General features: G+C 32.6%; 3 protein-coding genes across 6 annotated transcripts; 1 reads left to right on the top strand and 2 right to left on the bottom strand.

Annotated features, from left to right (window-relative positions):
- The first annotated feature begins 12,714 nt into the window (after positions 1-12,714).
- Positions 12,715-14,715, top strand: LOC123196668. Of its 2 annotated transcripts, XM_044610734.1 has the most exons (6): positions 12,715-13,119; positions 13,482-13,557; positions 13,646-13,884; positions 14,116-14,188; positions 14,274-14,463; positions 14,597-14,715. In XM_044610734.1, the coding sequence occupies exons 1-5, from the start codon at positions 13,012-13,014 to the stop codon at positions 14,426-14,428; spliced, it is 651 nt and encodes a 216-aa protein (XP_044466669.1). In that variant the 5' UTR covers positions 12,715-13,011; the 3' UTR covers positions 14,429-14,463; positions 14,597-14,715. The 2 variants fall into 2 exon arrangements, with proteins under 2 accessions (XP_044466669.1, XP_044466668.1); XM_044610733.1 differs by lacking the exon at positions 14,597-14,715 and having other exon boundaries at positions 12,716-13,119; positions 14,274-14,566.
- Positions 14,716-14,973: 258 nt separating this feature from the next.
- LOC123196669 lies at positions 14,974-18,001 on the bottom strand. Of its 3 annotated transcripts, XR_006497715.1 has the most exons (7): positions 17,684-17,990; positions 17,572-17,603; positions 16,860-17,030; positions 16,073-16,123; positions 15,488-15,549; positions 15,207-15,408; positions 14,974-15,166 (listed from the first exon to the last, which is right to left on the bottom strand). XR_006497715.1 is itself a non-coding variant. In XM_044610735.1 (6 exons), exons 1-6 carry the CDS (start codon positions 17,764-17,766, stop codon positions 15,304-15,306), a joined length of 504 nt encoding a protein of 167 aa, XP_044466670.1. In that variant the 5' UTR covers positions 17,767-17,990; the 3' UTR covers positions 14,974-15,303. The 3 variants fall into 3 exon arrangements, 1 of the variants encoding a protein (XP_044466670.1); XM_044610735.1 differs by having other exon boundaries at positions 14,974-15,408; XR_006497716.1 differs by having other exon boundaries at positions 14,974-15,408; positions 15,488-15,737; positions 17,684-18,001.
- Positions 18,002-18,416: 415 nt separating this feature from the next.
- LOC123196783 (secretion-regulating guanine nucleotide exchange factor) lies at positions 18,417-20,561 on the bottom strand. Its single transcript, XM_044610905.1, has 4 exons — positions 20,107-20,561; positions 19,667-19,883; positions 19,237-19,558; positions 18,417-19,156 (listed from the first exon to the last, which is right to left on the bottom strand). Exons 1-4 carry the CDS (start codon positions 20,412-20,414, stop codon positions 18,672-18,674), a joined length of 1,332 nt encoding a protein of 443 aa, XP_044466840.1. The 5' UTR covers positions 20,415-20,561; the 3' UTR covers positions 18,417-18,671.
- Positions 20,562-22,822: the final 2,261 nt, after the last annotated feature.

The following is a 22,822-nucleotide window of genomic DNA, read 5'->3' as shown; positions in this document are numbered from 1 at the left end:
TCTGGATGCTGTTTCGAGCTCATCTTTATTAAGTATGTGAAGCAGATATATATGTAGCAATGTGTAGCTATTTTGTGTATATAATTCATATACATAGATAATATATTATTATGTGATTAAGTATTATTTTATTTTTAATTTAAATCACTTAATCATGTAATTATATATTATTTGTGTATATGAATTATGTATTAAAAGTAAGTACACACATGCACAAACACACATATATATATTGAAAATATGAGAAAGATACCGAAGCCACAAATTGAGAGAGTGAGTTGAGAAAGTGAGTAAGCGTTTTTATTAATAGGGAAAATTAAGTATATGCAAGTGTGAGAGACGGCGGCGTTTTTATACAAAAATATTCAGCAACACCTCCAAGATATTTAGCTCAATCCCAAAAAGAGCATTAAATGTTTTTCTTCATTTTTCCATCCTCACCAAGACTTTCGTTCTCCAGAACAATAATGCAGCCACCATGATTTAAATGAATTAACATTAAGTAAATAATTTTTATAGAAATTCATTTATATACATGATACTCCCTCTTGGATTTATATCACTTATAGATAATTGTATTAATCTTAATAAGGGAAAACCTAGTGGAATAAAAACTAAAACAAAAAAACATAATTATTTAATGTTTTGTAAAATGACATTTGACATACGTAAACTATCTTATTAAAAACTTTATTAAGAAAACCCAGTAAGATAAAACTTAGTGAAGAGTATAATACATATTTTATCTAAAATGTGATAAACTTAAAAAGATCTGCCTTTCTTGATGAATACTCTCTCTTTTTATAATGAAATTAATTTGGTTACTTATTGAGTTGTCGTATACTAATATTATACACTAACTTTTCAAATATTGATGTCGATAATGTCTTGGTGAACAAATTTGTAAGATTCTCAATAGATTGTATTTGTTTGACATCAATCTTTTTACTCTGTTAGAGTTCATGGGTGTAAAAAAACTTTTGAGAGATATGTTTGGTTTTGTTTTCTTTAATGTATCTACCTCTAATTTGGGCAATACATATTGCATTGTCTTCATATAATATGAAAGAAGTGTCTGTTGTAGAAGGAAGACTGTATGTATTCCGAATATGATGGATAACAGACTGTAGCCATATACATTCTCGGTTGGCTTCATAAAGAGCTAAAATCTTTGAATGATTTGAAGGCATTACAACCAAAGTCTGTTTGGTAGAGTGCCAAGATATCATTGTGTCATTATAAATAAAAAAAATTCTGTCTGTGAGCGAGCCTTATGAGGGGTCAGAAAGATAATCAGTATTTGCATATCCAACCAAATTAAGATTTTTAGAGGATTTGACAAAATAGAATAATCTCAAATCTTTAGTCCTGCATAGTTATCGAAGTATATATTTGATTTCATTTTAATGACGATGGGTTGGTGTAGTGCTAAATCAGACCAATAAATTGACTACGAAGGATATATCCGATCTAGTGCATTAGGCTAAATATAATAAGACTCTAATGATGTTAAGATACGATACTTTAGGACCGAGTGTCTTTTTATCTTCTTCTTTTGGATGAAATGAGTAATTTTTTGAATCAAAAGATTGAACAATTATTACAATGCTCAAAGGATAAGTCTTATCCATATTAAAATGTTTTAATAATTTTTCAATATATGTTGATTGATGGATAAGTATTTCATTTGAATTGTGCTCGATCTGTAGGCTAAGATAATATTTTGTTTTCCCCAAATCCTTTATTTTTATTTCTTTTTTTAGATATTCAACAATTTTTGAGAACTATTCAAAAGTCTTAATTAAATTCATATCATCAACATAAACTACTAAATAGCAAAACTCAATTCTGACCTTTTGATAAAGACATATAGACATATAGGGTCATTCACATAACTCCTTTTTTCAAATATTCACTGAGACGATTGTACCACATATGTTCGAATTGTTTTAATTTGTATAATGATCTTTGTAATTCAATTTCAATAGTTGATTCAAAATCATCATTATTCATAATTTTAGTAGCTACTACAAATAAGAATATATCATCAATGTTAACCATTTCATGGTTTCACAATTCTCGTGTATAAACATAATTTAAAAATATCTTAGTATTACCATTTTCATATTCTTCAGGATTTTGTAACACTTTAGAAGTTTGTATCACTTCAGGGGCTTAACTCTCTTCAGAGACCATAACCTATTCTAGAGGAATATTAAAGGGTGTGGATTTTTTATTCATTTTAGGATCATCATGATTGATATCTGTTTGATTATTTGTCTTTCCTTTTAGAGAAACAATGTTTTTCGATCTAACAGGTCTACCATGCTTTTGACATATAGTAGATTGATCAGTCACAATTCGAATAGATTGTTCAACAATCACATTAATTCTTACTAGTGTGTTGACAGCTGAAACTTGTGATCTTGTTACTTTTGTCATATCTACAAATGCATCAGACATTTAGTTGACAATAATTTGTAAATGCACTATCCTTTGTACTTCAGTTTTATTTTGGGATGTGAAAGGATCTAGATAAGACAAGGTAGGTACATACCAAGTAAGTTCACGCCTAATTTTAAGAGACGTTTTCTTTTTCTTTAAAGGTAAGAATGTTGTCTCATCAAAATAACAATCTGCAATTCATACAATAAAAAGATGACCTATTAATAGTTCCATATACTTGATAATTAATGGTGAATTATATCCAATATAAATTTTCAACTAACGTTGGGATCTTATTTTTGTGCGTTGAGGAAATACAATAGGGATATATGCAACACAATCAAATATCCTTAAATGAGATATATCAGGTTAGTAACCAAGAACTAATTATAAGAGAGAATATTGATGATCAAAAGAAAGTCGCAAGCGAATTAACGTTGCAACATATAATATAACATGTACCCATATAGAAGTTGGTAATTGAGTTCTTAGTAATAAAGTATGTGCAATTACTTGGAGTCGTTTGATAAGAAACTCAGCTAATTCATTTTGAATGTGGACATGTCACACTGGATGTTCATATGTCTAGCAATAATAATCATATGTCTTGGATGTAAATTCACCAGCATTATTTACTTATATTGACTTAATCGAATAATCTGTAAAATATGCATTTAATTTGATCGTTTCTGTTAATAGTATAGTAAATGTAACATTTCAAATTGACAATAAACAAATATGAGACCATCGGGCAGATGCATCCATTAAGACTATAAAAAAAACAAAATGACTTACTTGGTGGATGAATGGTTGTGGACAAATGTGGATTCAACTCTAATTTTGAAGGGAGATAGTTTTATTGCTAATTTGTCTTGAGAACAGATGATGCAGAATTTTTCATTATACAATAAAATATTGTCATTATTTAATGCATGTCCATGTGAATTTTCAACAATCTTATGCATTATTGTAGATCTTGGGTGGTCTAAACGGTCATGTCAAAACATAAATAGTTTTAGAGCAGAGATCTTCTGGTTTGATACTATGAAGTTTCAATTACCTTTATGATTGTATAATACAATTCAGATGATAAAACAAATAATTTTTCTAGTATAAGCCTTTTTTTAGAGGCATTATCAGTTATACAAATAAATTTTGCACTATTTTCACTTATGATTTCAATGTGATAACTAATATTTTTTATATCTTTAAAACTAAGTAAATTTCTTCTGGATCTACTTGAATATAATGCATTATTGATGTTTAATTTAGTCCTATTTTTCAACAAAATTGTGATTCTTTTGGAGCTTTCAATCAAATTTATTAATCATAATATAATGTTTATTTTAGCTTTAATTGGTGCTAAAGTTAAAAGAAATTTATTTTCCTTGAGAATTGTGTATGTTGTTACATTATCTATCAAATAAATATCTTCATCATCAGCTTTTGAAGTCAATGCTTCAATTTTAGAGTTATTTCATTTCATTTAAAACTTACATTACTCATAACATACACAAAATATTGAAAGGAATAAAAACATAATAATAAAATATAAAATCATATTCATGACTCTAAAATAATTATATATGATAAATTTTAATTATAAAAATCTTAGACATTCATGTCACTATTCAAGTGACTCATATTTTTATTCTTGAAAAAAGTTTTAAAACATCAAGATTTATTAAATTGACATGATCTAAATCACTAAAAAATTAATTTTTATGGATACTTAATATAGATCCATCTAATGTTTGTGTGTATTACAGGTACACACCCAATGATATTTATGACCACGTCTATTGTTTTGTGGTTTATTCTGTGTTATTCTTTATTTCGTTTCAGTCTTAGTCCATTTTTTGTGGTATGACTAAGATTTTCTATTATAACCATCTTTGGATCAAAAATTATTTCATCTATGATTTTACTCACACCCATGATAATCACTTCTGGTAGTTGCATTCACTTCAGAGAACGATGCAATACTTGTGGGACGAGTTTGATAGTTTTTCATTAACGAGAAAATATTAATTCATAATTTCTTTTCTTGATAGTGCTACTGAAAGAGCATATTATTATAAAAAAAATAAAAGTGGAGAATGTTTTCTTTTCCACATTATCTCAATCAGGGAAAATTTTGAATATCGCAGAGTTGTACTAAATTACAAAGCCATTGAGATTATTATTAAACTTGATATTCAAATTTATCTTTCTAATTTCTCCACAAATTTAATGGATCTATTATTATATTCATATATTCGGCTTGCAATCCTTCAGAGATGTGACGCTGAAAAAATAGTAGCATTGTATTTGTCCTTCTAGGATATTTTATTTAATCAATTTTTCAAGACTCATATATTCAAGATGGAGAGTTGTGTAAAAAGCTCATTTAATATTATCCATTCAATTTTAAGAACTTTAGGTTCAAATATTGTCATATTTACAAAACTTTTAGTTTTGTAAATAATATATAAGAGTTAATATTTGAAACTTCAAATTCACATATTATCTCATATTTACAAAACTTCTGATTTTGTAATTAGTATTCAGAATATTATAATATGTATTCTGATCATATTTTAGACTTCAAGTCCATATTTTTCACAATTTATATAAACGTCAGGTTGACAATGTGATATAGTTATTATAAAATAAATACTTTGATAAAACTTGGGACTTCACACACACACACATATTCTCACAATTTTACAAATTTCATGTTGCAATCAGATACAATTAAAAATAAATATTCAAATAATATTATGGATTTCTAACCTAAATTCATGTTTTTGTAAGCTTTAAGTTACAAATGAGATTCATGGCTTTAGGTCCATATTCATGATTTTGTAAACTTCGTGTTACAAATAATATTTAAGATTTCAGGCCTAGATTCATGATATTTAGAACTTCAAGTATAAATTCATAATTTTTCAGATTTTGGGTTACAAATAGAATATAATTATAAATAAAAAATAGCAGAAATTAAAATATCTATAGTTTGTATTTTACAAATATGATAATATCATAATTGAGATATTCGTATTTGTAATATACAAATAAAACAATAACATAATTGAAAAATTACTAATATTAAAATATATTTAAACCGATCATGCTGATAACATGTTATAAATATAAATATAATAACTTATAACTACAAATGACAAGAAGGAAGATTTATGTGGTTAAGATTGTTTGATAATATGAGAAAGATATGGAAGCCTCAAATTGAGAGAGTGAGTTGAGAAAGTGAGTAAGCCTTTTTATTAATAAGGAAAATATACAAATGTGAGAGAGGGGGGTATTTATATAAAAATCTTCACCAACTCTTCCAAGATATTTAACTTAATCCCATAAAGAGCGTTAAATACTTTTCTTCATTTTTCCAACCTCACCAAGGCTTTCTTTCTCTAGCACAATAATGTAGCCACCATAACTTAAATAAATTCATATTAAGTAAGCTAATTTTTGTGAAAATCCATTTACATATGCAACAACATATATATATATATATATATATATATATATATATATATATATATATATATATATATATATATCAAATAATTGAAAGACAATACAAAATTTTTTCTATTGCTTATAACATTTTTAATATACTGAATTTAGTGCTAGAAGGACAAGGCTTGGCCTGCTATGTGAGGCCTTGTGTGTCGAGCTACCCGCCAAGGTCTAAAGGCCTGTGGCATGGCTCAAGGTTGTGCGGCTATGCCATATTAGACCCTTAAAGTTGAATTATATATTTTGATTTTTTTTTTTTTACTTTTTTATTAATGTTTTTTGATCCTCCATACTAATTCAGATAATTTAGTTTCCTTATTACATTAATAATAAATGGTTAATCATTTGAGTTCCTCTTATATTAATTCATTATTATTTTTAATCCCTATAACATTAATAAATATGTTTGGATTCTTCATATTAATTTATTACTAATTTTTTAGTTCCTTATAATATTAATAAATACTTTTGAGTTCTTCATATTAATTCTTTAGACTCATCATAACATTAATAATAAAAACTTAATAAATTTTTTTTTATAAAAGTGAAAAATATCAGGTCGTGTCAACTTGATTCACGAGTTGAACTTCACGGCTTGGGCATGGTATATATAGCTCACAGGCCTAGCATGATTCACAATTTTACAGGTCATGCCATAATAGAGGGGGCTTAGGTAAACTCAACCCCTCTGCCATGTCTAACTCAATATGTTTTTTTAACACATTAAACACATTAAAAGTAGAGTTGGAGGTAATTTGGACCATATCATGTTAGGACAAAAATGGCAAGCCCTGATATGTCACAAGTTGTGTTGTGTCGAAGCGTCAAACTTTAAAAACAATAGCACGACTCATAAAAATGGTTGATTGTGTTTTCATGGGCTTTGTTAGGGTTGGCCCATAAAAATATAATTTTAAAATTTGTGCGAGTCCTATCATGTTAGTCCATGAGTCTTTTTGTGAGGGTATGATACAATCCCGTTTTGTCTTAGTACAACTTGCAATTTTTCAAGTCATGCTATGGTTGGGCCTTGCTCAAATTTTATGGGTTGTGCTAGTGATTAACATTTTTCCTTACATGCTACCCTAAAAAAAGGTTTCTTTCACCTTTACAACGCATAAATCATACATTTTCACTCCAAACTATCTTTATTAATAGAAAATTTATAGTTGAAGAGCAAAATTGTTATTCCTAAAATAAAAAGAAAAATTGCTCTATACTTCCCTAGTTCCTTTGTAGCACCTTTACCACCTACCTTTTTCCCCACTTCCCATAACACTTGCCCTATCTTTGTCTTTTCGTTAATGTTGCTATCCCACCTTCATTTCTTGGTCCTAATCCCACTTGTCACAACCTCATTTCTCCTTTACCTCATGACCTAGAGACATCAGTGAGTTGTGTTGGCTTCGATGCAATTCATTGACTTATGTGTCGTGCCAAGCCTAAGATTTACATAGTTGTGGGCCTTTGGATCGAACTGGTCTAGATAAATTAGAAAGATCATGACATGACCGTATGTATTTAAGGTTAAGTCATGCCGAGTCTTAAACAGACCAACCCATTTAAATAAATTTATAAAAAATTTAAACACAAATCAATTTTCAATTACTAAAACCAAAGACAGTATTCTGAATATTTTATTAATAATCTCTCATTTGTGATAGGAGAATACCGTGGTTATAAGATGAAAAATATTATAATATATTACAAATGAATTCATCTACATAATGTACAATTACAAATATATATATATATATTATCTATCTACTCGTCCTCAATGTCTAGATTATTGAATTCTTTGAAAATATCTTTTGCGACTCAATTCTACAATTTGAAATCAACTTTAACCTAATTCTTTATGCATATAATCACCTTGACCATGTTTGGGTGCAAATTAGATCGCTTATCATCCAATATGCATCCACCTGCACTAAAAATGGATTCCAATATTATAATCGAAATTGAAGGGATTAGTAGATCTTGTGCTATGATGACAAGCGTAGGAAAACTTTTTGCTTTTTCTTTCCATTATGTCAAAACATCTAATTTCTTAGCACCATATTATTGAACAATTTCTAAATAATGATCAATATTTATATAATTTAAAACTCATCATAATTTGAACTCTAATTTGTTGATTGTTTACCTTTGTGCAAGAGCAACCATATGCGCAACTTTTTTCTATCTGAACTAAAACTTCTTGTTCTGAACTTTGTCCAACCCGTCCATATTTTTGTTTATAAATACCATACATTTTCTATATAATTTCTTTAACATCATCTATGCAATTAACAACGTTGGTAATTAACAAATTATCATTAATATTATCAAATAAATTTTTTACTTGCAATATTTTTACCCTATGATCTAAGATAGTGGCAATAACATAAAGTAAAAGAATTTTGTTTCAATATTTTTTAAATTTTCGTTCCATTTATCTACATATATTTTGAAAAGTATTATGATATTTAAATTTTTTAAAAATATCATTGATTTATACCATATTAGACAAAATTAAATAAATAGTTAGATAATACACATTTGAGCATTGGTTTGTGGCTATTTTTAATGGCTCTAACATATTCTTTAAAGCTATAGTAATCTCCCAATCATGATTTATAAAAAAAAAAAGATGTTTCAAACCTTTTGGTTAGGTATTGAAGAACCGTGTTATAGGTACTTTATACCTTTTGCATGCTTTCAATAAGAGGTATGCTGAATGTTACCTAATTTTAATATATGTTTTAATTTTTTTAGTCTTAACCGATTGATTTACATAATTCAATATATGTTTATATCCTTGATGATCATGATGAAATGTATGCGATGAAATGTCTAACTATTGATATTTCATTTTTTACCATACTTAGACCATCTTGAGCTATTAAGTTAATAATAAAATATGCACATCTAATATGAAATAATTTTCCATTAAATGGAATAGACGATTAAATATTAATTCAATAATTCTGTTATTATTTTTTAAATTATCAAAAGTAATTGTAAAAATATAATTATTAATTTTATATTCATCAAAGATAATCGCTAATGCTTTATAAATAGTAATACATAATGCGAATATTCTAAATTTCTAAATGCAATAAATTTTTTGCATAACTGCTAATTAGAATCAATATAATGGGTAATCGCATATAGGTACTCTATATCTTGATTTGTCGTTGTCCATAAATATGAAGTTATTGAAATTATACCATTAAAATTACTAAGTTCTCCAATAATTTTTAATTTCACTAATTCATAATTTTTAAAAATGTCAGACTTAAGAGCTGTCAACACCTATGAATTCTTGTAAATGCGGGTTGAATAATATTTTACATCATCTATTTTAGTATTTCATCTTCAACGTAAAAAAAAGTTTGGTTAGAAGTAACAACATATCTGACCATGAATCTCGTATTTTCATTTGATCGTACATAAAAATGGACATTTCTCCAATGTATTCGGAACTGCTAAGACCTTTTACTACACCGATGTTGAGACCAATGGATCGTGATCGAGTGAAGGCAATTTGTTTTTTTCCCTCTGAGCTCGTGTGAAATTTTTTTACAATAATCGATAATATGTTGATGAAGATGCCTTGTGCTGCCCGAACTTACACATGTTAAACATAAACAGTAGTGTTTCACAATGCTTGCCCAATTACTTTTCCTTCGATCATTTTATGTATTTAATCGAAGTGATTCTACTACACTATAGATTTTGCTTTCTTTTTCTCCCTATTAAACCTGTGATTGTCCTACTTTCATTAGTTGGTGTTTCACTGGTTCCACATTGATCATTAATAATATCTTCAACACTAGCATGATAATATTCAAAAAAATTGAAATCATTTGACCTTGGATCCATTTGTAAAATATTTTTTATAAATTAAATTATTATAATTGATTGATAAAATTGAAATGAAAACTAAATTATAAACACAAAAAATTATTGTTTGCGAATTCAAAGAGTTTCAAAATGTAAGTTGATGAGAGAAAATGAGATTGAGAAAATTAAAAAATTGGGAGATTGAGAAGATTGAAAAATTGAGAGACTAAGAGTGTCAGTGTATGTGAAATTTGGAAAAAGGTTGGGGGGTTTATATAGGAAAATTGTTATTAAATTTTTTTTTAAAAATCAAATGGGAGAGGCTACTAGCACTAGTAGTCGGTTGCCCAATGACTACTAGCAATCTAGTAACCACTCTAGCAGAACGACAAAAGCTAGAACTGTTTTTGCTTCTGTAGAAACTGTTCTGGCTTCTAAAAAATTTCAAAATTTTCATTTTTGTTTTTAACTTTTACATGTAAACAGTTGTGAGCCGAGCCAAGTCGGCTTGTAGGCCCACGACATGACTCAAAATGCCCATGAGCTTAGCTGTGATACCCTTAGACGAATCCCACATCGACAAAACACGGGAGAGATGTTGGGTCTGTCTATGTATCCCACATCAGTTAGTGGTGGGAGAATTTGAGTGGTTAAATAGCCTGTGAGCTCCTTAAACTGTTAAGACGCGTTTTGGGTTACAAAGCCTAATAGCAAAAACCATGATGGACTGTGTGTCCAAAGTGGATAATATCTTGACAGTGGGCCAGGTTATTGGACCAGAGATGTTACAAATGATATCAGAGCAACTCCGCGTGTCCTCTTGAACGATGGTGGGGTAAACCTTAGCGAGGACGCTGAGTCCCGTAAGGGGGGGTGTATGTGATACCCTTAGGCGAATCCCACATCGACAAAGCACAAGAGAGATGCTGGGTCTGTCTATGTATCCCACATCAGTTAGTGGTGGGAGAATTTGAGTGGTTAAATAGCCTATGAGCTCCTTAAATTGTTAAGACGCGTTTTGGGTTGCAAAACCCAATAGCAAAAACCATGATGGACTATGTGTCCAAAGTGGACAATATCTTAACAGTGGGCCAGGTTATTGGACCAGGGATGTTACATTAGCACAACTAGCTACTAGCAGGTCATGCCCTTTTGAGCTGTGCTAAACCTCCGACCTGAGCCATTTGACATGTCTAACCATTCCCAACTGTTTTTCCCTATCCCACACATTCATAACACCATCCTACCCTTGCCTCATTCCCATCCCCATGTCTTCATTTTGGTTAATTGTGGCTCAAGCACTATTGGCCAAACCACGATTTGATAAGTTGTATATGGGGCAGTGGTGCTCAAGCCACAATTTAACATTAGATTCGATGAATTAAGGCTTGACATCAATGTAAAACAGAGGCACAAGCAAGAAGAGTGATGATTGTGGTTGTTGTTAAAAACATCTTATCTAAATGTCAAAAATATCACCACAATTTGGTTATTTTTATTGGTTTTAAAACTTGCATTTTTCGTCATTGCATCATTGAAAACGCTAGCCCCCACTCCTCTTTCTTCAACAACCTACCACACAGTCCTAACCCCTCTTCCTTGTCGATGTTGCTCTTTCACCATTGCCAGATCTCACTGTCATCATGATCTTTGGCCTCGTTACCCTCTCTCGTTGAAAATAGAGTTGTCCTAGACAACTCCATTTGATCAAGTGTGGGTGAAAAAATGTTTATGCAATTATGATTTACTTAAGGTAAAACATAAGGGTAAAACATGAATTAGTTTGAGCTTTTGACTATATTTATTTGATTGCTAGATTGTTGGTTAATGTTGTATAAGCCCCTTAAAATTAGGTTACTTTTATTAATTTCAATTTATTTTTTAGGGGGAGAAAAAATGTCTAAGAAAATGTTGATCATTTTTTAGATGCCAAAGGACTATTTCCCACCCAAGGTATGCTGCATTCCTAAGTTTCCCTCCTTTAACTTTGATAATACTAAATACCCACTCATGAGTAGTTAAAATTAACGGAATCCTAACCTCTTAAAATTTTATCTCTTTTTTCCCCCCTAAACTTTAAAAACTAAAACTTTCCCCCAACCTAAGTTTTAAAAAATGACAATTTCACCCTAAGGTTTCGTTTCGAGATCTCCGATTCTATTGCCGGTGACCTCTTCCTCTTGAAGCTTCCTCTCCCTCCAGCAGTCGCTCTCCTATTTCAATGCCCAATTGACATCTTCTTCGTCCTACCAGACGAAGACGAAGACGAAGGGAAGACGATCGTCTTCCCAAAAGAAGACCTCTGGGAAGACGACCGTCTTCCCAAACGAAGATGACAACTTCGTCTTCTTCTGAGAGGACGAAGAGCTTCGTCTTCCCTGACAAAGCTTTTCGTCTTCCACCTCTCCTTTGACGTTGATTAAACGTCCAAATGGGAGGAGAGAGACCGTCAGAGGTAGAGGAAGTTTCGGGAGGGAGAGACCGTTGACAATGGAGCTAGAGATGAAGCCGGAGATCTCGAAACGAATTCCTAGGGTGAAACTGTCATTTTTTAAAACTTAGGCTGAAGGAAAGTTTTAGTTTTTAAAGTTCAGCGGGGCAAAAAGAGATTATATTTTAGTTTATTTTTAATCTTATATAAAAAATAACGATTGTACCCTTATTATCGTTAATTTTAACTGCTCATTGGTGGGTATTTGGAATTATCAAAGTTAAAGGGGGGAAACTTGGAAATGTAGCATACCTTGGGTGGAAAATAGTTCTTTGGCCTTTTTTAAATAGAAACTTAATCCATGAATGGGCTTATGACCGAAATTGACGGGCTGCTGCTGGACCACAAATTCAGAGTATATCTACCTCTACACTAGCATTCCAAATTCATTTTGTTATCATAAAAAATATATATTATAGAAATAATCCAAGGGGAAAAAAAATGAAAAAAGGCAAATCAGTGGCATATGTTTTTCAGGAACTTCATGTGGATGAGAAGGCTTCATCCTCCGGTGTCACACTCTCCCTCAGCAGCTTCTCTTTTTCTACCCATAACCTTCAAATGAATTTCCCTCTCTCTTTTTGTCTCAATTTAGAACAAGTATACAACTGAAGGAAAAGATAAAACAGAGAAATTTCTGTGTTGATTGAATAGAATAAAAGAGATACACACAAAGTCTACTAACAAAAAGATTATCAATTCTTTATATTTTCCTTTTTCAGAATTTAATGGTTGATATGGCAGTTGTTGGAGGAAGAGCTGTAGCAATTTCTGGCTTTCCATCTTCTTCATACTTTTGCAGGAATGTCAAACCCACCTCCTCCACATTCTCATTGGTACGTATAACTTTTATATGTTGTTTCTATCATTATTTTTGAACATATTTGTAGCAATCTTTAACCTTTGTGGCATTATAAAAGTATACCCTTCATTGTTGAAAAAGGTTGTTCTTTTTAGAAAGATTGCTGTTTCTCTATACTGGGTAACAGGAAGGAAATGAATTTCGCTATAACACATTGGAAAATACCAAATGATGAACTGTTAAAGAATCCCATGCAGTTGGGATTTGAAATTGATTATGTTCAGTTGGGAATCATTCAAATGAATTTTAGTTTGCAAGCTTTACTGGTTTTATTCATCCTCTTAGTTGGCTTATTTTGTAATTAAATGAAACTCGATAACTTCTTTTAATCTGCAGCAAATGGTTTGTAAATCAATAATTTCGCGTGGATATATTGCTTGCTCAGCTGTGCAAGAAACTTCAACTTCAGCAGGTCAATTAAATTTGCTGCCTTTCATATGCAAGTTGCTGCAATCTGTGGCTTAAGTTAGAGTTTTTCTGGTTGTTGATTCTGGTATCAGTTGCTGCTGAAACAAAAGAGGTGAAAACTGAGGAGAAAGAAGCTCCTGCTGAAACAAAAGTGGTGAAAACTGAGAAGAAAGAAGCTCCAACAAAGCCCAAACCTGCAGCAAGAGCTGCAAAAGCTCCTGCAAAACCTCTGCCTCAGATGATGGAGGAAGATGTCATCCCTTCGCTCAAAGCAGTACTAGAAGCTCAAGAGGATCTATCCAACATTGAACTATCTTTCCAAGACAATAAGGTACCATTCTAATCCTTAATACTACATCTGTGCATACAAACTGAACAAATTGTATGATTATTAAAATAATTTAAACAAATTGAAGTAAATGATATGTGAAACATTCACGGATATCCTATCAATATGTAGAGAGTAGTTTATATAATTAGTTTGTGCATGTCTTATTATTTCATGCCTCTACTTGAAAAACGTATAAATGAACGTTTTGAGTTTGTTTATTGAAAATAACAGTTGGAAGGTTCACTTACGAAGAAGGGCAATATCTATTACTTCTGGGCATTTTTTCCCAATGGAGTCCTAACAGGTTGGTTTGTACAGCAATTTCAACTAGACTTGTTCAATATTATCTGCCTGTGATGAACATTCACTATGATTCTGTGTTTGGGAAGGTCCAAAGGGGTTTTCGTTGTCATCGTACGGTTTGGAAGCAAGCACCGTGGAGCCATTTCTGATCGATGAGAAGAAAATCACAGCAAAGCATATTGTGTTCTGGATTGAAAAGCGCCTGGCAGCTCAGGGAATCATTCCTGTGTGGCAAGAATGATCACTTCATAAATTTGCAGACTCATTTTAAACAACGTAATATAGTCACCCATTGTATTACATTCTTGTTTGAAGATTCAGTAATAACCTGTCAATTAATGTCGAAATTGCTAATACTAAAGCATCATCATATGGTTAACTATTTGTATATGGTTCTGGTGAATAACAGAGAGCTCAGCATATCTACATCCCCTTTGGATCAATGTGATTACAACGGAATCCACAGGTTCTAAAAATGAACAGTCGAAGCTGATCCCTTAATGTTAAGGATGGATTATTTACCATTCACTTTCTTGGACTCACAAATTCGAATGCATCGAACAGTTACAGGAAAGGTTTGTTTTTGAACGAATATGCATAAATAATGGAATCATCAGACATTTAGAATGATAAAATTACTTTTCCAAATAATAAAAAATATATATATATATGTTACATATATATAGAGAGAGGACATGATTCTATGCCAATTCAAATGCAAGAACACTGCACAGCAGCAAAGGATGTATCTACAGACAACAAACAAAGGGACAATAAAGGGGAACATACAAAAGCAATTATCCTTTTTAGCATGAGCATTGTTTTATAAGTCACTGCAATGTAAACCATGTTTTTCTCACATAAGTCACATAAAAGCAGTACATGCCTAGTGGTCTGACCATGCAACTTGACATTACGGACTCTGTTTTTGCCACATAAATCACAGAAACAAACAAGTGGCAGCTTTTGGTAAATTAATTTAGTCATACAACTGGTGCTCTAGGGCAAGCGAAATTAATTTAGTCATACAACTGGTGCTCTAGGGCAAGCGATAATCAGAATTTTTTTTTTTTTAAACTCCAGGTCCAAACATAAATTTCATCTCTATCATCATTGTTAGTTGTCAAATGTTGCATTTGGAGTCTGCATTTTACGGCGAAGTTCGGCCAAGAAGTCCATCTGTGTGCCAGAAGCTCCAATACTGTTTGCTGGAGACATCATCTGAGAGGCAATACAACGGCAAATTATGAGAGAGAGAGACATAAAGAGAAAGAGAGAAGAAAAGAACTCTTGTATTTACCTGATGTGGAAGTCTAAATTGTCCCCATGCTGATGCACCACTCGAGTACAGAACTGGTCTTTCTGAAATATGGTTCAATGTGAGTAATAATCAATCAGCCAGCCTAATTCCAATATGCATTTGTCCGCATGAATGTGAGTAATAATCAATCAATCAGCCTAATTCCAATATATAATCAATCAGTCAGCCTCAATTCTGAACCATTTTCCATGTTAGTTCACCAAGTTATAAAATTATGCAGCCATGTTTCCTGAAAATGGAGAACCACAAAATGATTGGCAAAGCCTAAATTAATCTACAGAGACGTCAGAGCCACACTAATTACGTCAGCACAAGAAGCATAAAATATTCAACTTTACTAATAGAATTCAATTGTTCTTTACATTTGTGCATCACTGTACAGTCACACCTTGAATAAAAGTACACAAACTTTAAGACAGACCATAATGCTTAGCAAGACAAGTTTTCACAAAGATGCATTTACTAACTGAAGAACCAGCCAAATAAAACAGATGAAAGATGCCCATGAAGTAACTCACAAAAATCTGTCAAACAAGCTAAAATATTTGGAGTTATTCTACTCACCAGATAAATCTATTGATGTGTCATGGTAGCGATTCATTACAGCTCTCCCACCTGAATTAGATAATACAGAAAGGATTCAGGTAGAAAGTCAAAAAAGGATAGCATACAAACAATTTCAAAATAACCAATCCAACTCAAAATTCAATCACACTTCCATTTTGCACTAATATATAGATCTCAGGTTCCGAGGGAATCAGTAATAAATGCACTAAGATACAACTATATGTACCTGTTCAATATTAATGAAAACTTAACAATATAATGAGATTACCCATGCACTTCAAGTTGAGGTCATATATATGCATATTGGTTTATACTTATTATTAATTTGCAGTTGACCAGGCCACCAATATTAAAACTATTAACCAGCAAAAAGAAAATTATTCACAAACTTATTAGAAAGTGAAGTCAGATCACCTAATGTTTCTAATAAGAATATTGGTCCTTTTTTGTGAGAGCAGGGAGGGATGGGGTGTTGATAAAGAGTCATGCTTTTCACTCTAGTTTCAAAAATGTAGGAGGACCAATAACTACAGTACAGTACTGCTAATCAAAGAACAAACAGAGGTGGAAATTAATTTGCATAGTGAAACCTATTTGGTGCAATCTGTTTCTAGTTACCATGTCGAAAACCTTGCATCAATTAAAAGACTGTAATACTTTTCCCACCTTTTTTGGTTCACATTTATCAGACTAGTTATCCATGGAAACAAAAACAAAGGCAGGACAAAGCATGACATTCCATTTAAAACCTTAATAAATATATGAAACAGCTATAGATACATACGATCTCTTAAAAGCTGAGCAGCTTCACTTCTACAAAACCCTTCTAAGGGTATTAATTTTGGTTTGGAGTAATCATTTGGAAGAGTGCTGTTTCTTGCATCCCCATGATCTGTAACAGGATTGTTTCTAGAAGTGGAAGGTTGATTCTTCTCTCCATCACTCGCATAAAACCCTACAAAATTTAATTAATTAAGCCCACAATAGAAACTCTCCTAAATACATCAGCCATACTTGAGAACAATAAAGCCATAATGAACATCTTAATTCAGGAAAAATAAGTTTAGTATCCAACAAATTACACATCATTAATACAACACGTCAACAAGACTTCAAACAAAACTCTAATTTATTTATCTACAGCGACGTGATTCACCAAAGCATCAACTGCTTAGTTGCATTCAAATAGCACTTAATTTGACAGTCAATAAACCAGTATCAGCCTTAATCTATACTAACAATAATGCACACCATAATAAAAAGGCCATATGACCATAAAAATCATTGCTTCGTTAAAAATGAACACACAATCGTCTATTTAATCAAATTAATCTCAAAGTAAAAACAAAATCTGGCCTATTAATCACAACGAAATCTCTCTCTCTCTCTCTCTTGCCAATTATGATTCAAAAAATGAATCTAATTCAACAACTTCAGGTTGTTTGTGCATAAAATGAATACTCAAAACAAAACAAGCAGCAGATGCAAAGGCTGACCTCCTGATTTTCGTCGATTGAGAGAACGGTTCCTGCGATAAATTTCTCAAAACAGTTAGTAAGGAATTCAATTGAAGGTAAATCAAAGAGAAGAGAGAGAAAAAGACAAGACCTTTGATTGGGAGGAGCGTAGCGTTTGACAACTTGAGAGGACTCAGCTTGCGCAGTTGCAGCTTGTGAAGGGTTTTCAACCATCCTTGCTTCTATTTCTCTTCCACCGGAGGCGGAGGCAGCAGAGATTTCGTATACGAATTTAGATTGAAAGTCTCTCAGTTCACTCGGTATACCGTAATCATTAGATATCTGGAGTGATATTTGGATATCTGAATTTCTTTTGGAATTACTAAAACAAAAGTCTTTTCAATTATTATTATAGGGATAATTTTTTGAAGTGCCAAATTTCAACCACCTGCTGCTGGCTTCAAATATTTTACCCTAAGTTAGACACAGTGGGCATTGAACCCTATTGGGCCGGCTTAGCACAACCTATCGTACTAAAGTGTGGCTTTGTGTCTAGATTCCTCGATTAACGACTGTAACGGATTGGACCAACCTACTTTTGTCTAAATTCGTTGATTAATGACTTAAACAGATTATTAGATCAATTTATTTATTAATATATCAAGATCATCAAACTAGATTGGCTCATTAATTTTACTCCGAAGCTCTGATACGCCTCACATGGCCACAAGCGTGACATATCCTGTCATATTATGATATTAATTCATAAAATTTCATTGCAAAAGGAAGTTTAATGCAAAATTAATACACGAAGATTTATTATTTTGTTGGATACTCCTTTTATCATTTGAATTTTCATTACAAATTTACAAGGTATGCAACAATCTTCAAAATTACTAGTCAAGGTATTAATTAATTGACAAAAACATGCATATAAATTGTTATCAAAAATGCAGTTTCTCGCCCATCCGCACTATCCCGACTAAATTTCTCAAATATAAAAAACAAAAACTTGAATAAACAAAATGAACAATATTGTGCGTATTTATTTTTGAATATACAAATGATATATATATATAATATGTTATTATGTGATCAAGTATTTCTTTATCGTTATAGTTATTCAGTTTCAAGGTTGATCATTCGGCTACCAGAACTAGATTATGGTCAAAACCTGAAACTGCTTGCAAAATTTCACACCCTTCCAAGCAATCAAGCAACATTGGTTCAGATTCATCCATGGAACCACCTAATCCAAGCCTTCCGTTCTTACCACAACCCCATATCCATAGTTCGCCCTTTGATGTGAGCACCATGGAATGCGCACGACCTCCTGAAACCGAAACAAGGCTTTCTCCTTCCAAAACATTCACCATCAATGGAACGTTCTCCGGTCCTTCTCTTCCCAGCTGAGAACTCTGGTTCCATCCCCATGAAACAAGGCCTGTGGCATCTACTGTATCATTTGATGATGATGCTTGGCAAATCGCCAAAGAATGGCCAAGGCCTGATGCAACAGACAATGGGTGGAAATTTATGTCAACTGGATACATTCCCAGGCCTTGGTTCGCTCTGCCCAACTGACCATATACATTGCTTCCACAACTTAAGAGGATGCCATTACCTGAAACCACACAACCAAAATAAACATGCTTGCATATCTACATGGCTACAAGCAATTGAATGAACATTACTATTACTTACGGCAAAGAACCAATGAATGATCAAGCCCACAAGCAATGTCTACAGCTTTAACACGGTGTAAATCTTCCACCAAACAAGGTTCCCATATTATTGGCATATCTTTCTCCTTTTCCATTCCTTCTAAAACCAGTTTCTCTGCAGCATCAATTGTTGATCTAGAGATTTCTAGGTTGCTTTCAGGTAAATTTATTTCTGATTCTAGCGGAGAACTCTCCAATGCTGCTTCACCCATCTTTCCTATTCTACCATCAGCTGAATAACCCCAGCCAAACAATTTTCCATCCTCAGTTTGAGCTAGAGCATGCCCCCAACCAAATGATACCTGTCAGATGCACTCGGTAAATTCCCATCTAAGCAGGATAATAAAAAATGCCTCTGTTTATAAGAGTTTGTGATGCTAAAATTCTCTACCTTAAGCATAGGAGCTCACCTTGACTATTTTTTCTCCTGCAAGCGCTTCGACTCTTGAAGGCACTATGACCTCCGTAATATTTTTTCCAAGACCCAGCTGCCCCCGTTTAGACTTTCCCCAAACCCACAAAGAGCCATCATCTCCAATGGCTGAAGAGATGACACCAGATGCAAATGCACCACAAACATTTACTTTATCCAGCCCTTCCACTCTCTTCGGTACATTCCATGAGTCTCTGCAAATGATGAAACCAATAACACCATGGATGAGAACCCATTAAGAAAATTCGCATTTAATATTAATACAACATACCCAAACTGCCGCATATTAAGAGGCTAGAATATGTGATTTTGCGTGCAGAAATTAATCCATTCAAGTCCAAACACAAACGGTTGGCAGGCATATTTAAAAAAAAAAAAACAAATAAAACGAAGTTGAACCATAAATTTATGATAGACCTGGGTGCAAGAAGACTGCGGCCAAGCTGGGCTTCGTTGTTGCGGCCCCAAGCCCAGAGGGCGCCACCGGAAGTGACAGCAAGACAGTGGTAGTGACCTGCACTGACACTAGAAATGTCGGAAGGTAGGCCAGGGACAACAGTGGGCTCGTAAGCGTCGCCGCCAATGCCCGTTAGTGACATGGGCAGGCCCAGTGCTCCATGACTCCCATCTCCAAAGCTCATCACTGTCCTTCTGCAGTTGCTGCTCATAAATCTCGCCCTTCTACCCAACGCATTTGCGTAGAATGCTCTACCGAGTATTCTCATTTTCACTTTGTTGTTAAATAAAATAATGCAAATGCAATGGTGTTGGTTCTGTCTAGTTTTGCTCCCAGGAGATTCGGTTTAAGTCATGGGCCGCTTAGCCCAATTATTTTAACATCCTTACCGATTTGGGAAAATTAAGCTTTTGCTTTGCATCTAGTCTAGATGACACTTTGTTACCGCGCATTATACTTTCCCTAACAATAAAATGACATTACTTTTCCAAGTCAATGCTAAAAAGTCTATTCACATTTCCCTTAGCATTTTAGAAAGCATGCATCAAATGAAGAGTCAAAAACTGAAAAGTCATCCATAAAATTGCCAACCCAATCAGAAAAACAAAGACATCACATATCTTTGAAAATTAGTTGGAGCATTACATCAAGAATAGTCAAGAATAGGAAGCTCTTTCTATGGATGACTTGATTAATTTGAGCAAGAACGGGCATCCAAAGGTAGGAACGCCCCTTTTTTGGGGAAAGTTTCTATGCATTTTTCTCTAGGGAAGGTTACGACCTTAATCTGTGATCTACTCACCTAAAAATTTATTTTTTAAATTTAATACTTTAATAATATCAATAAAATTATGTATATAATTTATGTAAAAATATTAATATATCATTATATGATTAAATATTATTTTATTATTTATTTTTAATTATTTAATCATATAATAATATGTCATTATTTAAATATAAAATTATATATATAATATTATTCTAATAATATAATATAATTATCATTAGGATCATCTAATCTAACCTCGATGCATTAAAATGTCTATCTACTAAATTATCATAATATTATGGCCAAACGACTATTTCCCACCCAAGGTTTGATGTTTTCTTAAATGTCCCCCCTTTAACTATAGAAACACCAAACACCCACTCATGGCTGGTTAGATTTAATAGAACCCTAACGCCTAAAAATTTTATCTCTTTTTGCCCCCCTAAACTTTAAAAACTAAAATTTTCCCTCAGCTTAAGTTTTAAAAAATCGCAATTTCACCCTAGGGTTTGGTTTTGAAATCTCCGGCGACCTCTCCGGCTCCGTTGCCGACGACCTCTCCCTCCCGAAGCACCCTCTCCTTCCGACGATCTCTTTCCTCCTATTTGGAGACTCCTTGGAAGACGAAGAACTTCGTCTTCCCCGACGAAGTTCTTCGTCTCCCAAGGCGTCTCTGACGCCGATCGAACCTCCAAATGGGAGGAAAGAGATCGCCGGAAGGAGAGATTGCTTCGGGAGGGAGAGGTCATCGTCAACGGAGCCGGAGAGGTCGCCGGAGATTTCAAAACCAAACCCTAAGGTGAAACTACGATTTTTTAAAACTTAGGCTGGGGGAAAATTTTAGTTTTTAAAGTTTAGGGGGGCCAAATATATTATATTTTAGTTTATTTTTAATATTATAGCGAAAATGACGATTTTACCCTTACCATCATTAGGGTTTTGTTAAATCTAACCAGTCATAGGTGAGTGTTTGATGTTTCCATAGTTAAAGAGTAAAAACTTGAGAAAACATCAAACCTTGGGTGGGAAATAGTAGTTTGGCCTAATATTATTCCTTAAATACTCTCTTTCATCATAACAATTATATTTTATAATCTCCAATACATTAAAAACTATCTCTACATCATGTATTCCAAGAGAGAGAGATTTCCCTGTTGTACAACAAGGAGAGCTCTTCTGCTAGCAAGAAATGACTTTCCTAGAATCAAGGGCATTTCAAAATCTTCCTCTGTATCAGGAACAATAAAATCTATTGGGAATACAAAATTTTCAATTTGACTAAGACATCTTCCACCAGTCCTCTTGAATATTTAATGCTCTTATTCATCAATTGAACAGACATCATGGTTGGTGACGGTTATACGAAATGGAATAAGATTAATGCTCGCACCTAAATCACAAAAAACGTTATGAAAGTTCACATCACCAATATTGTAAGGTACAGAGAAAGTCCCCATATCTTTCAGTTTAAACATATTGAAATATTGAGTTGACTATTTGTAATTATGCTTAAAAATTTTCCTTTATTACTTGATAATGTAATTACAGGAATTATACTTGATTGTAGGAATTATTTAAACTTGATTTTATGAATTAATAACTCATAGACAACTTATATATTTTGAGAATTACCCCTTTATATGTAACCGAAATAAATGAAAAACAATTATTTTCATTTATTCAAGATCGTATTAGGACCTAAACTTTGAATCTGAATTCTTATCCATCAAAAACCATTGTTTCAATCGACCACAATCTTTTGAATTTTTTTTTTTGAATATTTTTTGATCTCCCATAAGAAATGGACGAAAAAGCTATTGAATTCTCCACAACAAAGTCGTTGCCTATTATTGTTCAATCTGAAGGAGCATTTACTGTAGGAATCATTCTAAATGAAACCAACT

Source organism: Mangifera indica, chromosome 14 (genome assembly GCF_011075055.1).
Source record: "Mangifera indica cultivar Alphonso chromosome 14, CATAS_Mindica_2.1, whole genome shotgun sequence".
Classification (NCBI taxonomy): domain Eukaryota; kingdom Viridiplantae; phylum Streptophyta; class Magnoliopsida; order Sapindales; family Anacardiaceae; genus Mangifera; species Mangifera indica.
Note: the sequence above shows the minus strand (reverse complement) of the source record. Positions and strands in the feature narration are given on the sequence as shown.

Coding starts and splice junctions, on each gene's coding strand:
- LOC123196783 (XM_044610905.1), bottom strand. CDS start 20,414: ATGAGAATACTCGGTAGAGCATTCTACGCAAATGCGTTGGGTAGAAGG. Junction 19,884..20,106: donor CGCAGTCTTCTTGCACCCAG/GTCTATCATAAA, acceptor CATCATTTGCAG/AGACTCATGGAATGTACCGA. Junction 19,559..19,666: donor CAGGAGAAAAAATAGTCAAG/GTGAGCTCCTAT, acceptor TGCATCTGACAG/GTATCATTTGGTTGGGGGCA.
- LOC123196668 (XM_044610734.1), top strand. CDS start 13,012: ATGGTTGATATGGCAGTTGTTGGAGGAAGAGCTGTAGCAATTTCTGGC. Junction 13,558..13,645: donor AGAAACTTCAACTTCAGCAG/GTCAATTAAATT, acceptor TTCTGGTATCAG/TTGCTGCTGAAACAAAAGAG. Junction 13,885..14,115: donor TATCTTTCCAAGACAATAAG/GTACCATTCTAA, acceptor TGAAAATAACAG/TTGGAAGGTTCACTTACGAA.
- LOC123196669 (XM_044610735.1), bottom strand. CDS start 17,766: ATGGTTGAAAACCCTTCACAAGCTGCAACTGCGCAAGCTGAGTCCTCT. Junction 17,031..17,571: donor CAATCGACGAAAATCAGGAG/GTCAGCCTTTGC, acceptor TAAATTTTGTAG/GGTTTTATGCGAGTGATGGA. Junction 16,124..16,859: donor TGCTCAGCTTTTAAGAGATC/GTATGTATCTAT, acceptor TATCTAATTCAG/GTGGGAGAGCTGTAATGAAT.